We start from the raw sequence: 14,976 nt of genomic DNA on the forward strand, positions 1-14,976 counted from the left end.
GCTCCACCATGAAGCCTGGGGTGCTTCGAGGACTGCTTGTCGGGTCCCTGTGACAGCTGGGTGTGCTCAGACTTGATTTTGTCTGTAATAAAATACTCAAAGCTCCAGACTTGGGGGGAAGCCCTTAAATCTGGTTTCAGTACGTGTTGGTGGGAAGACAGAGCAGGCCAGTGACTGCACCTCTGGGGTGAGGCCTGGCTTTATCGGGGGTTAAGAGATGTGCCCAAGGGCCTTACAAGTGATTTTAGGGGCAAAATGGGAGATGGAAGGAGGAGGACACAGGCTGGCAGTCGGGATATGAGCAAAGGGGATGGGATCACTGCCAGATTTCCAGCTGGGCAAGTGGATGGTGTTGTAATACTGAGGCTGAAGGAACAGACAACAGACTGACAACAAATTCTCCTGCCTTGAACAGTGACTGGAGACGTGTTTTCCAAGGTTACCAGCTTGGACATGTTTATGGGGCATGATTCACGAAGAAAATCCCAAATACCCAGGTGCTCCAAGTCTCCCTGGAATATGGGTGATAAACCTCGCCTCCAGTTCTGTCTCTGTGCCTCCAGGGAGTGATCCTGGAGCTCCTTTGTACACCTCCAAGACTGGCACATCGCTGTGGGGAGCCGGAGACTGGGGCTGGGAGGAACAGAGGGCTGGAGGGTGGGAAATTCAGGTTCAAGAAGGAGGAGGAGGAGAGGGATCAGCAGAGGTTGACGTGGCCCAGAGGGAAGCCCCTGGACAGGAAGGAGTAACGAGGAGGTGAGAGGACACGAATGGGGATGGGATGAGCAAATGTGAGCACGTTTTTGGGAGTGAACAGCCAGAAAAGTCTGTGATGTGTGCGTGCTGGGGTGGTGGGACGGTGAGGGACTGTAGTGGGGCAGATGGGACTGGCTCTGGGAAACGTGTAAGGAAGCACCAGAGACTTTCAGGTGGAAAGGTTTCATTGCTTCCTCAGCATTGTATTTATGCCTTCGTGCTGCTAAAGCCTCATCCAAACACCTCGTGTACACAGGAGGGAGAGAAGGGAGCCTGTGAAGGCTGAGCGTGCCTGGCTTTCCCCAGCTGCCTGCTCTCGGAGCAAGGCTGAGGGACTTGGCTTGTTTTCGAGCATTTGAGTTTGGGCTCGTAACAGGGCAGCGATAACGAGCTGACAGCATCTGACACGGTGCTGGGGGGAATGACAGTCCATGTACACAGGGGCATTTGTTAAGGAAAGCAGCTGCAGCTCGTAATGCAAAGCAAACATGTTCTTGGTGGCTTGAATCCCAGCTTTGTCTCGTTGTTGGCCAGGGACGTTGTTGACCAGCCCTGCTGCAGGGCACTCAGCAGCAAAGCTGGGTACCTGAAGGGCAGGCTGCAGCAGAACCTGGTTTTAAAGAGGGGAATTAAATGACTAAAAGATACTTTCTCATCTTTGTTTGACTCCAAAAGAAAAAAAAAAAAAGGGAGGGAAGAAAAACAACCCTAAATTGAAAGCACAGAGGGTACATGTGCTTGCAGATACCACTCAGGGGAAAGGGAATGGCCTTTGCTGTCATTTTCATGGTTGTGTGAATCACCTGCTGCTCGAGTAACTAGTTTGTGATGTCCTCAAGGTGTTTGTGTAGCTGTCACATCTGTAAATTAGTCATGCTGCACCTACCTAAACAGAGAACACTCATATATATGTTTTTTTTTTGTTGTTTTGTTTTGTTTTTTGTTATTTATTTGTTTTTTTGTTTGTTTGTTTTTGCAGTTGTGGCTCTCCCGTGCCTGTTACCAACAGTAACCATGCCAGCCCAGAAGGACAGATGGTTTCCTTCCTTCTCATTCCTGCTCTTCTGCGCTTACTTCATTCCGATGCTGGGAAGTACGAGTCTGCTACAGGAGCTGAGCCCCCAGGAGTATTTCGGTGGCTTGCAAGCTGGCAGGGCGTCCCTGGCTTATTTCAGCCCTAATGGTATGTATTCAACAGCTTGCACATCAGCTGGGTTTGCAGGAGATTTGTGTCAGGGTGTGTATGGAAGTGGAATAATGAGGAGACAATTCTGAGTATTTTAAACCCAAAGCTGTTTTGAAGAGCTAGTCAAGCCCAGCTGGCAAATTGGGGTTTGCATAGCTCCTGAGTGCCCTTGGCAGGTGGAAGTGTCTTGGGGTGGCATCTGTCCTGGTTGTGTCCCTAAACACTCTCCTCTTCATTAATTTTCCAGATGCCCTGTAAGGAGCTACCCCCTGAAAGGTGCCGTGTTTCTTTTCAACAGGATGTCCCAATGTAATTAGAAGGAGATCCATCACCTTGCCCTTCTTGTTCTGCTCCCCCATGACCCCCAGGCATGGTTTCTCAGAGACCTGGATGTAGGCTGAGGAACCCATGAACACAGGGGCTGGATGTGTTAGGAAGGAAGGTGGGGAGCCATCAAAAATAAAGCTGTGGTGGCTTTAGTGAAGGGGAGGACAGAAATCCAGCTGGATTCAGGGATCATCCATAAGATACAGTGACACTGATGCCCACCCTCCCCCTTGTCACAGCTAGCTCAAGAATTTGGTGACCCCCAGTCCCAGGGCAGTGAATTACTCCCAGCAAGGTTAGCAGGGCCTGGCCCGGGGAGAAAAGGTGTCGTTCTGCTCTCCTGCTGCCTGCCTGCAAGAGGAAGGGATTGAAACCAGCTTTTTTTTTTTTTTTGCTGTTTTAGTTTCCCCTGGTGCCCAGCCCTTCTTGGAACAGATTGAGAACTCAGTCGAGGCTCTGCAGGACTACGGCATTTCGGTGGTGAAGGTAAATGAGGACAAGGAGTGGGGCAGGGCTGACTGTGGGGTGGACAGAGGTTGTCTCTGCCGACCTTGGTGATGGACAGCAGTGGGACCCCGCAGGAAATGGGGTGCTGGCTGCACAGGGCATCCCATTTTTCTCTTGACCCAGCTTGTAGTAACCACAGCACACTGCTGTGAAACAAAAGTATCACACCCGCTTGGGGGTCATGTCACACCTTCTGCCTGTGGGATGGGGCAGATTCCTCTGTCCAGGGAAGATTTTACATTGTCCACACTTCAAACAGAGCTTTGATTTGCATTTGTGGGTTTAGGAGACGTTTAACTTCTCATCTTTTTCTTGAAAATTGTCCCTTTTCATGGGAAACCTCATGGGCCAGGCTTGGCTGGCTGATCTAATCTGACCTCCCAGGCGGCTGCATATGGTTTGTGGCATTGCCTGGTTACTGATGTGTGCCCCTAACCATGGTGCAAGGAAGGATATGATCCCTGCTGTGTTGCACAAAAGAGCATCAGCCTGCTGCTTCACTCAGGGCATGGAACTTGCCTGACCCCATCTCGCCCTGTGCACTGGAAGAGGCTCTGACTGAAGAATGTTGGCGGGGGTCAGTTCACTTCTTTTCAATACCGTGCAATAAATGCTAAATAGGATGCGTTATTTTATTTTTTTTTTGGCTGAATTTTTCTGCAGATGTAGGTGAGTGAATTACAGATTCATGCAAGTGCAATTAGATTTTATAAGAAGTGCTTTTATATATGTGTGTGTGTGTGTGTTTCAGTTCCTCCAGACGCAGACTGAGTTCAGTAAGCAAGCAGTGGTCTGTCACTTCGAATATGCTTGGCAGATCACAAGATCTCTTAATCCTGTCTGACCCAAATCGAGGCAGGCTTGAGCTGGGGAACTGAAATACCAGCTCCAGTCCGCAGCACTGCACTCTGTTCATCTCACTGTGTGATTGTATTTTCTCTCCCAGCAGTTTTGGGAAGGCTGGCACTTATATCCTGGAATGGGAGAATGCTGTGGTACCATGTGTTTGTAGACATTTGTAGAGCTGGATGTCCAATAAATACTTTTAATTCCAGGTTAACTGTCCCAAAGAGGATGTCTCAAGATACTGTGGCAAAGAAAATGCATTAAGGAAAGCCTACCTGTTCAGGTAAGGGGGGGGGCTTCCTGGGCACCACGCTGTAATTGCTTTGAAGTACAAAGGTTTGGAGGAAATGCTGTCAGGGAGCAGAGATGTCTGCACAGGAAGCATGGGGCCATGAGGACAGCGGTGCCATACAGATTTTAGCAAAAAATACCCCAAAAAGGTTCCACACATGCAAAGCAGATGCCTTGTCCTCAGTGTGAAAACCCCTGTCCTGCCCCACGTTCCTTTTTATCAGCACAGAGCTGTTCTGCTACATGAAACCGTCAAAGACATCCTCAGTCAGTCCCTCTGGGCTCCCACCACCAGGTCCCCAGGACAAACAGTCAGTGCACTACGTTCTGGATCTGCTCCTAGAAAGAAACACTCTTCGGTGCCCTTCCTGTTGTTGTGGTTGGCTCACCACGCAGGTGGGAAGGTTTAGCTCTTGGTCTCTGCGTGGACTGTCAGCTGGAAGCTTTTCCACGTATCAGGTAGAGGGCTTTTTCAAAGCAAATGTGCTCTGTTCTCATTGATTATAATATATGACAGAGGAGACCTTTTATCAGGGAGACCCTGCTAGTCCTAGGAACTCCCCAGGTTCAGTCCTGACATCTTCCTTCCAGCCATACCTGCCAGCAGACACTTGGAGATATCACTGAGTAGAAATGAATTTATTACGTGTTGCTAATCTTTCATGGTTTCTTTGCTGATACTTTTTCTTCTCTCCCCAGAGGGAACATGCTGATCAGAGAATTTCCTACTGATGCCTTATTTGACGTGAACTCCATCGTTGCTAATGTTCTGTTGTAAGTACAGGCCAGATCCATCTCTGTGAAATTGTTTATTTTTCGTTTTCACTTGTCGATAGAAAAGTTTGCATAAATATAAACTGCACCAGAGGCTGTTTTCAGCCAAGCAGAAGGCTCCTTCTCTCTTTGGGATGGTTTGACCCTGTTAAATCTATGCCCTGGACATGACTCACCAGCACATATCTGCATTTGGCTGTGAATCTTGCATCTGCCAGCAAGAAGCTGGAGTTTCACCTTTGTTTTTTTCTTTTCCATCGTGATTATGTGGCTGCAAATTCTCTCTTAAAAGAAAGCGGTTGCTAATGAGTTTTCTGGCTTCTCAGTGCCCTGCTCTTTAATGAAGTTAAATACGTCGAAACACTGACGGATCTTCAGAACATAGAAAATGCACTGAGAGGGAAATCAAACATGGTCTTCGCGTATGTACCAGCTACTGGAACTGCAGGTATTAACACCCAGCTTCTCTTCTTTGCTCACCCCCAGAGCCTTTTTTTTAACTAATGTGGAAGGGAGCTCGTTTTATGACTCAGAATCCTGGAAATGGAGAATTGAAGACATGTGAAAAGGCCACCCAAACACGAGCTCTCTGTCTTGCCTTGTTGCCAAATGAATCAGGTTGACCAAGATGGTTTTGCTGGGAGCACACAAGCTTTCAGAGATGGACTGGACAGAGAAAGCAAGCCAGTGGTTGCTGCCTGAATAACTAAACCCATTGGCAGATCTCTGCTACAGATATGTGGCAGAATGCTTTCACCTGCCCCACCTCTGTGTTTGCTGGAGATCAGCAGTTGGGTTCAGCCTGTGACTCAGTTACCTCCATAGCATGGCTTCAGCCCCTTGTGGAGTTTTACTGAGAGTTTCTGAAAGCTTGATGCTTGTCTTGATGCTTGTGACTGGGAAGGATGAAGAGGGAGATCTGGACTGAGCTGCAGCAGTGAATTAGTCACACCTTTCTCTCTGCAGAGCACAGAGCTGTGATGGAAGTGGCTTTTGTCTACGGGACTGTCCACCAGTTTGTTCTGACAACTGAGGCAACACTGTTGAAAGACGCCAGGTATGTCCAAACACACACACCAACACACACACACCAGGTATATCTGCTCCCCTGCACTGCTTTTTTGGTTTCTCAGGTTCCCAGGTCAAATCTAGCATTGGCATCCTTGCTAGCTTGCACGGGAGAAAAATCAGTTTCACTAGAAGTGAACCTTGCAGCCTGTGTTTAAAGCATCCAAATGTTGCCAGGCCTGTAAGGCACTGGGCTCACTGCTGGCTTCGTGCTGAGCTAGAGAACAGATGATTTCCAGTCAAAGATCAGCTTGGGGTCCTCCAGGATATTTAGGAATCTCCTTTCCAACCAGCTGGCAGTGTTGACCTTTCTCAGCCCCCTTGGATGTCAACAAGCTCAGGACCTACATATGTATTTTGCATCTCAAGGTAAAAGACTCCACCCTAGGATGGAATTAGGGTAACAGCCAAGGACGGATGGTGAGATCTGTTTTGCTTTTTCCAAAACCAATGCTGCTTGTGTTCCTGGGTTTGGACTAGCCATTGTTGACCTGTCATTGACTGGGATTTTATAGAAGAGCCCACTGTCTCCCTTCCCTAGCTGACTGACCAAACCTCAGCCATGGGTTCCCTGGAGCTTTACAGAACAAAGGAGTCACTGCAGGATGGGCAGAGAGGAAGGTGGGAATATCAGATGGCATGCTGCATTTTCAGCAAGGCATTTACACAGCAATGTGCTTGCTTTCACATCCTGCTCTTGCAGATTGTGATCAGGGATCGCGTTTTTCGTTTGCCACTAGATGGCACGATTGTCATTTGGACAGGACATGGCTTCATCCTGCACAGAGCTGAGAGGGCACCAGCAGTCAGGCCTTGGGGTCTTAATACAACATCCTCTCTTCCACAGAGAGATAGTAAAGCCCTTTACAAGAAAAAAAAAGGTGATCCTTATGCTAGACATGGTGTAATGGATGCATGGGGAAAAGAATGTGACCTCCCAAAGTTGACCCGCAGCCCAGCACCAGTGGTGGTACCAGAACCAGGAACCACCACTAGCCAAGGAACCATCCAGGGAACCTGATTTCACTTCTTCCTTTGTAACAGATAGAACCAATGCTGTTCAAAAGGTGAAATATTCCTTACATAGTACGTAAGATGCCATCAGGGAGGTAAAAGACACGAGTAAACCTATATTTCAGCTGTCCTCCTCAAGCCAGGGTCCCCACTGGAGTGACAGGGCTGGTCCCAATGAGAAAAGCTTATTTTTGTCCTTTTTGAGCTAAGCCAACTGCTCTGTGGTTGGGGTCATTCATACCAGGGTCTTCAGTAGACAGTGAGCATCATTGTGAAAGGTGCCTGGCCACAACTCTACCTGGTACTAGCAGAGCTCTCAAAGTCCCATGTGCCAGTCACACCCTGAACTGGGAGAATATCTGCCCTGTAAAACCTTGCCAGCAAATACTGGCACTCTGTCAGGGTATTTTTAAGCCCCGTGATGGATCTCCAGCTCAGTGTGGGTTTTGTTTTCTCTCTCCCAGCAGCGACGAGCCTGATGCATCATCTGCCCGGCTCTTGTTCTGCCACTGCCAGCAGGCCACGGACGTGGCGCAGCCCTGCAGGAAGACACCCATGGAGCAGGATCTGACTGTGCTGAACATCCACAGGCACCTCAAACTCATGGGGGCTCCTCTTGTGGTACGATGGGGGGAGAGAAATGATGCACCAGGCTCGGGCTGTGCAGTGCGAGGGCAGCTGGGGCAGATGGGGGAGGTGGGAACAGAGGACGAGGAAGAGAAGGGGAATCTGCCCCTTCCCCATGCTCCCAGGTTGAATTCAAGCAAAGAAAAGGTCTGAGACTGTGAGTAACACTCCATTAGATTGCTGAGCTTACGTGGACCTCCTTTTCAGGGGTGCCTAGGGCCAATCTGTGGTCCTGTGGTTGCACTGAAGCACCATGAACAGGAATGTGCTTCATTCAAAATGGGGTGGAGGTGCCTCTTTGACTTTGCTGCAACTTTTAGGCTCCCCACAGGAGGATCAGCACCTCAGGGAGACAAGATTCACGCCCTGGTGGGGCACAGGAGACAGGAGGCTCCTTTTCCCTTTTCCCACTGGGCAGAGGGGGCCCCCAGTTCCCCCTGGTGACAGCTCTGCCAAGCAGAAATGAAGTCTCTACGTCAGCCAGCCTCCTGGAGTAAGCCCGTGGAGGGAAGTCCTTCATCAAGCAGCTCTGTGCTGTCATGAAACAACATGTCAGAGGCACAAAGGGAAAGGATGCCAGCTCTTGTGTGTGGCAGACAAGGTTTCCAAATTGCCCCGGGGCACGGCTGTCAGATAAATAGAAATTAAGGGAAATCTGACATCAGGAGGTGCCAGGTCACAAAAAACATGAATATATAAAGCCCAGATTTTTAACAGGGATGGTCGTGAAAGGTCGGAACAGTTTAACCAGGGTTGTAGGGGTTCTGCTTCAGTAGGTGTTTTAGAATCAGGGTGGAGATACCTGGAAGGTATTTCTGGAAGGTATCCTTGTTTCGGTGGCTGGAGAGAACATGATGTCTTGGGCTGTGCAGGAGATCAGCCTGCCAGGTTATCTATTGGCCTTAGAAACTGCAGGCTATGAACCCGCTCCTAGGCTCCAGATTTCAATGAGGAAGTTGTTCCAGGCTTTCAGTCTCACTTTCCAGCAATTTTTAAAGTGATGGTGATCTGGTGGTTGGTTTTCCAGCTGTTTTCCTCAGAAAAATGAGGCTTCTGTGCCTCCCTTTCCAATTACTTTTGAGCCTGTTGATCAATTTCAAAAATAAATTCAATGAAGTTCCATTGAAATAGGCAGCTGGCTGGAAAGGAGCTGAAATACGTCAAATATGTGGAGATGTGCTGCAGTATAACCATGTATCTTTTCCAGACAGAGGTTGCTGAGGACCCAGAGAAGGTTTCCACTGTTCACTTGCAGCTTGGGCTACCACTTGTGTTCATCCTCAGCCAGAAAGAGACCTACGAGGCAGACAGGAGAACAGCAGAGTTTTTGGCCTGGCAGCTCTTGGGGAAAGCAGGAGTCGCCCTTTTGTCCAGGTATTTGCTTCCCTGTGTTTGGGGAATTCTCCTTGGTTTTCATGGCATTTCTGAGCTCAATTACCCCACAGCAAGGACAATGGGATCACAGTCAGTGGGTTTCCTCGGATCTGTGTGAGAAGCAGTAGGAGTATGTTACATATGGTGAGAGGATGTCACATTAGAGGGCATGATTCTCCAGAATCACTTAAAATTGGTTTCAGACTCTAGCTGGAAGTGTAGCCTCTATATCTGAGTCTCTTGCTGATTTAGAAGTAGAAGAATAGTCAGACTGAAAGAAATTTCAGAAAGGAAACTTGGAAAGCACAGACCAAGATCACAAAGATCAAAAGACCAAAAAAACAGAGATCTTCTGAGGGCTTACTCGCCCATCTGTGCAGGTGATGTTTGAGCTGGAGCCAGGAGAGTGGGCAGCCCGTGACAAGTCGGGATCTCCCATTCCTGAGGGGCTGCCCCCTCCTAAATTTTGTGTGTCAGCGGGTGATGCAGCAGCTGTGGGTTGGGACCTTGATGTGGCATGTGTGCTCTGTGCCCATGCTGCTGGCAGCAGCGCAAGTGGCAGGAGATGCAGGAAGGATGGGTGTGGGCTGTTTTCTTACAGCTTTCTGCCATCGTGGTGTCTCCTAGCACAGAGGCACTTCTTGGCTGCGTTCACCCTGAGCCAAAATCCACCGTCAGAGCAGCTGCGCTGGGATGTGGCTACCAGCGTGTGAGCACAGACATGAATCATGGAAAGGGAATTCAAAGCCCTTGTGAAATAAGCACAGATTGTGTCAGTCCCACCGGGTCACTCGGGACTTAGCTCTTCAGCACTGATTTACTTCACGTGGGCTGGGCTCCCACAGGTACTTTGGGGCCCTGAAGCCCTCTGTGAGGACGTGGTGCTGCTCAGAGCGGGGTGATTGCCATCCAAGCAGGCTGGACAGAGCAGGTAACCTCGCACATCCTCACACCATCTAATATTCTCTTTGTATTTTGGAAGGGACCTGGTGGATTTGAATGTTCTGCTCCGGTCCAACGTCGCTCTCAAGACACCAGATGAGGTTCGGTGTTGGATTTCTTTATTGTACAACTCTTATTTCACTATCTGAGAATATCAGCTCTCCTGAGAGGGCGTTGCTTGCCTCTGTTGTGATTTGACAACCTTCCCCAAAGCTCAAGGGAACATAGTCTTTCCATAGCTCTGTGCACGTATTTGGAACCGCCTGAGCTCGGTACAGCAGGGCAATTGTGCCTGCCTACAGGAGATAAAAGGAAGTGTTTATTTTGGGCTCTAATCATGGGGTGATATCTCCATTGCACAATAAAGCAATGCAACGTTGTGAACTACCCAAGGTAGCAGTCCAAGTGTAAATTCCCAGAAGATTTGGACTTCTAAAGGCCCTTGGCCCGGTAGGAAAGGAGTTCAAAAGATGGAAGGGGAAATGAGCATGAAACTAAGAGCCAGAAAGCAAACAAAGGTCTGTGCCGAACTGATGTAACCAAATGCCTCTGGCAGTGATCTGTGAGAAGGGCAGAGCCTGAGATAAATGAGGCTGATCAAGATGAGCTAAACTCTGGAGGGGCCTGACCCAGCTTGTGAGGCAACAAATGCCAGGGAACATGCATTGCCCCAAATTGCGCGAACTGTCACTTTTGAGATTGGAAAGAAACAGGATCAGACCTGAATCTGAGTGTCCCCCGAGGGCTTCCCCCAGCCTGGTGAGAGATGTGCACGTTGTGTTTCTTCTCTTAGAGGTGCCAGCAGTTTGTCATTTCTCTCAGTTCATTATAAAACTCATTTTCTCTGAAGTGCCTCTTGCTGAGGCAGTGCCAGAACTGGTTTTAAGCTGACAAGGTCTCATTTCTGAGAAATACACTTTGGTTGGCAGTTCATTACACTTGGGAGCACTCGTCTTTATTGAGCTACATGAGATAGAAGATCTTCTGTGCCATTTTCCCAGGCTGTGATGGGCTGCTCTGGCCTAGCCTGACCTCTCTAGGGGCTAGGAAGCAGAGTGGACCATGAATCTGTAGCTCAGCTTCCACTCACATTCACTGTTCAGCTTCTGGGCTTTTTCTCACAGTAGGAGATTCACCTCCCAACATCTTAACATGGAGCAGGTGTCCACTTTCACCATTCCTGCTACAGACAGAGGATCCCACATAGCCACAATTACTTTCTGAAAACCAAACATCAGTTTGGAGTGAAATAAGCTCACGTGCAGATGAAACTGCGCCAAAGAAAGACATCCCAGGATCTCCCCTGTTTGGCAGCTTTAGGAATCTGTTGATACACCCTAAAAATAATGGGCTAGATGGGAGGGAACTTTAAATTCCCTCCCCATCAGAACTCCCCATCAGCCTTGAGTTTGGTTTGCAGGTAGGATAGACACAGGGTGATGTTCTGCTCCTATTTTCCTTAGGGAGTGCCGATCAAATACCTGGTCTTGGAAGACACTGATGAAGTTATAACCTTGGTGGAAGATAAGAGCAAGGTTGAACAAATCCAGGAGGAGGAGAATGAGGATGAGGAAGATGAGGATGAGAAAGAGAATGACAATCAAGGTGTGTAACTAAACAGTGAGAAGCTGATTGTCATCAGGTAGGACATGCAGTCAACATCTCCAAGACATATGTTAAAGCATTAAAGAATGCTCTTGCAAATCCAAGGCAAACTATCCCTTTGGAGGGTGCAAAGAGGACAGGGCCAGGCTCTTTTCAGTGATGCCCAGTACCAAGACAAGAGATAACAGGCACAAACTGGAACATGTGAGGTTCCCTCTGAGCATCAGGAAGCACTTCTGTACTGTGTGGGTGATGGAGCCCTGGGAAAGGTTGCCCAGAGAGGTTGTGGAATCTCCTTGGAGATCTTCAAAAGCCACTTGGACATGGTTGTGGGCACCCTGCTCTGGGTATCCCTACTTGAGCAGGGAGGATGGACCCAGAGGTCCCTGCCAACCTCAACCAGTCTGTCATTCTGTGGTTATCACAGTCACACGATGGCTGTACGAAGTAGCTCTTTAATTCTCTGCAGATCCCTGGAGTTTCATGACAGACAGCTGTAATTTTTAGAGCAAACACCACGGACAAAAATCAGCAGCTGTTATAATAACAGTTGCAGAGATGCTGCAAGAGGGAGGGGCTCCTTCTGCTTAAATATGTCCACCTTCAGGGGGGCAAGGTGCTTAAGGAGCACCCGATGCTGTCTCCTCTTCAGGCATCAGAAGAAATTATGATTTATTTGTCAGAATTATCTGTCCCTTTGGAAAGGTTTGAGACATGTTTTGGTAAGAGCTGTGCCAGACTTGCTTTCTCCAGGGAGAAAACACCGGCCCCTGCAATGCTTTCTTGAAAACATTTGTTTTCTATACCAGATTGTTTCTGTTTAGCAGAATTATTAAAACGTTCTAATGGGGTTGCAGATGGGTGTGTAGTTCCCTGTGCCTTTTGTGCACATGCTTTTCTTCATGCACGGCTGTTGGCCCCTTGCAGACGTTCAGGATGATCAGGTGGTGGAAGCAGTTTCCAGGGACAAGAAGCGAGAGCTGCCCTTGGAGCAGATCCTTACCCTGACGGAGGAGACCTTTCACTCTGCCGTGTTGAAAGCTGCCCAGACGGTGGTGCTGTTTTATGCCAGCTGTGAGTATGAAGTGTGGACTGGCAGGCCCTTCACTAGCTCGCACATTTTCTGTAGAGTGGTGATACCGTAGGCAAGTTTAAATCATAAATATATGCTGCATCCTGTCCCATGTACCCCCACCCACTGGTAGCAATCAGATTAAATTACTTCCTCTCATTGACTGATAATGTGTGACGACAGAGTATCTGTCAGTATAAAATACATCAGTGGTTTTCCACTTTGACAGGGGCTGAATGTGGGACAAAAGGGGAAATGAGTGCGTTGGACTCATGGGATAACCTAGAAAACCCAGTCACTGGCTGCTGCAGTAAAATAAAGTCAAATTTTCTTCATTTCATTCAGTCTTTCAGAGCTTGAAGCACCTTAGGATGCAGAAAATGGTAATGTAACATTGTCAGTCACCTATATGTAACTTGGGGCTTTGTCTCTTCTGTGTTTCAGGGGAAGCAGTGTCCCTGGTAGTGCTGCAGACTTATGTGGAGGTGGCCGATCACCTGAAAGGTAAGGTGCCACAGGTCTAAGTTCCTCTAGAGCTGGTTTGCATCTGAAGTACAAACCAGAAGACTGGGAAGATATTGGTGGTATCTCAGTTCCTCACCCAGAATATACTCATTTTCAGTTCCTAAACTTTTAAGGAAGGCATACCCACATTAAGTTGTTTAGGAAGAGGATTTGTTTCTTAATTAGGGATCCTTGCAGTCCCTTTGTGCCTGCATAAAGTCACGGGACTGGCAGTACAACCTTACACAAGTCACCTTCTGCTTTAGGTGTAAATTTGTACACACCAGCTGCCCAAGCTGCCTTTCAGCTGAGATTGTGGTGTTGATGGGCTCAGTGACTGCACAATAAATGCCCAAAATCATGAGGAGACAGGGCAGAACACGAAAAGCAGTGAGTGACACAGCATGGGCTTTGGAGGTGGAGGGACAAACAGCAGGCACCCTGGCCTGCATCCCAAAAACAGGATCCTGTCGGTGCCCCTCAGCACTGTGACCTATAAGGAGCAAGAAGACGCACTGCTTGCTGCACAGCATGAGGCTTGAGAGCCAAACTGGTGTACGAGGGGGCTACATCAGGTCTCCTGCACTTGGAAGTCACCACATAAGCACTTGATCTGGAGCAGAGCAGTAACCAGGCTTTGGTAGAAGGCATAACAGACAGGTGTGGGCAGGCCCAGATCCAGAGGGGGAGCAGAATAGTGTCAGAGAAAGAATTTAAAGCGATGATGCCTTCAGGGCCTGTAGACGGGCTTAATTACATGGGAAGTCTCACAGGCAGCCACAGATTCCATAAATAATACATGACAGCAAAGAATCAGTAACATTTAAAGACAACGCACATCAGGCAGTCTGCTAATAAAGGCAGGAGGGATTGGTGCTTCAGGAGTGTGGTATTTCCTGAGCAGTGTTAAGCGCCAGTTCAGCTTCATTCAGGGCTTCAGCCCTGTCCCCCTCTATAGTCAACAGTATATGGGTGGGTTCTTCTGCACTGTCAGGCTTATATGGGCTGAATCTCTTCTAAAGATACCTGTGTTTGCCCCTGGCTTACAGGGTTATACCCAGGTGACTTCATCCCCAACTCATTTCAGTAGCTGGTGCCTTCTGTGTGTTTTCATTCTTCATCAAGGCTGATTTCTCATCCTTATTTCTCACTCCTCTGGGACTGAGCACCTTTTCCTGCCAACTGCAAGCAGGATTCAAACAGCTCTCAGCAGAGAGAAAATGTATAGGGTGTGCAGAGGACTCAGGGAGTTTTCTGGGAAGCGGATGCACTGGGAGTTGCTTACAAGACACCCTCCTGGGAACACTGAGGACAGCGCTGTGGTTTGGATGAAAACAGTTCTGCATTCATAGTTTTCCTGGCACCTTGGATCTGAACTGACATCCTGGGAATAAACAGGAAAGGTCAGGGAGAGTTATCATTGTTAGAGAAGTCATGGTTATTGATTCTTTGGGGTTTCTTTCAGACTCTACAGCTGTTAGACCAGCTAAAGTAGCAAGCTGGGAGAGTCAGTGGATGAAACCCTGCCTCTTCCTGAACCAATGATCAAAACTTGGCTGACTGTGTGAGGCTAAGCTTTCACCATGTGTTTCTTTAATAATTTGATAACAATCTCAGTACATGGACTCAGCCATAGGCAGATTCTCAACAGAGATTATGAACTGATTGAGGTCAGGGCCTTTCCTCTGCGATCAGTGAGGTCCCACTGAAGAATCCCAGGCCAAACTGGAATCATGAAATGACTCCCGCCTGTTTTTCCTGCTGTAACCTTGGAGAGGATGGAGAATGGCTGCTTTTGTGGAACTGGAGAGAAATGTAGTGAGTTTCCTGCAAGATACATCTTTGTCTCTGCTGCTGAGGAAGACTTGGTCACAGGCAGGTCTGTCAGGGGAGCTGGAAGACCTAGAAGGATGGAGGTCCCCAGGTTCTCTGTTATGGCCAGGATGAAGGTGTCTCAGGCTTGGTAATTAGGGTGGTCTGGAGTCGAGAGGTTAAAGATGCCAAAGGTTATAGCAGATCAGGCTGAGATGGATTCAATATCGATTGTGAATGTTCTAGTTCAGGGGGCATGGCTTATACTGAG

The 14,976-nt window shown here is 48.4% G+C and overlaps 1 protein-coding gene across 1 annotated transcript in view; it reads left to right on the forward strand.

Moving 5' to 3' along the window:
• Window positions 1-1,770: 1,770 nt before the first annotated feature.
• The window catches only part of TXNDC16 (thioredoxin domain containing 16), a gene marked incomplete at its 5' end in the record, with an annotated part of 34,658 nt that continues 21,452 nt past the window's right edge, over window positions 1,771-14,976 (forward strand). Inside the window, 12 exons of the mRNA XM_084287204.1 lie at window positions 1,771-1,939; window positions 2,673-2,755; window positions 3,832-3,905; window positions 4,613-4,687; window positions 5,014-5,135; window positions 5,654-5,744; window positions 7,234-7,390; window positions 8,604-8,770; window positions 9,753-9,813; window positions 11,176-11,317; window positions 12,245-12,391; window positions 12,834-12,893. Of these exons, the coding sequence (XP_084143330.1) occupies window positions 1,771-1,939; window positions 2,673-2,755; window positions 3,832-3,905; window positions 4,613-4,687; window positions 5,014-5,135; window positions 5,654-5,744; window positions 7,234-7,390; window positions 8,604-8,770; window positions 9,753-9,813; window positions 11,176-11,317; window positions 12,245-12,391; window positions 12,834-12,893 (1,348 nt within the window). The remainder of the gene's footprint in view (window positions 1,940-2,672; window positions 2,756-3,831; window positions 3,906-4,612; window positions 4,688-5,013; window positions 5,136-5,653; window positions 5,745-7,233; window positions 7,391-8,603; window positions 8,771-9,752; window positions 9,814-11,175; window positions 11,318-12,244; window positions 12,392-12,833; window positions 12,894-14,976) is intronic.

Source organism: Netta rufina, assembly GCF_964035555.1.
Source record: "Netta rufina genome assembly, chromosome: 5".
Classification (NCBI taxonomy): Eukaryota; Metazoa; Chordata; class Aves; order Anseriformes; family Anatidae; genus Netta; species Netta rufina.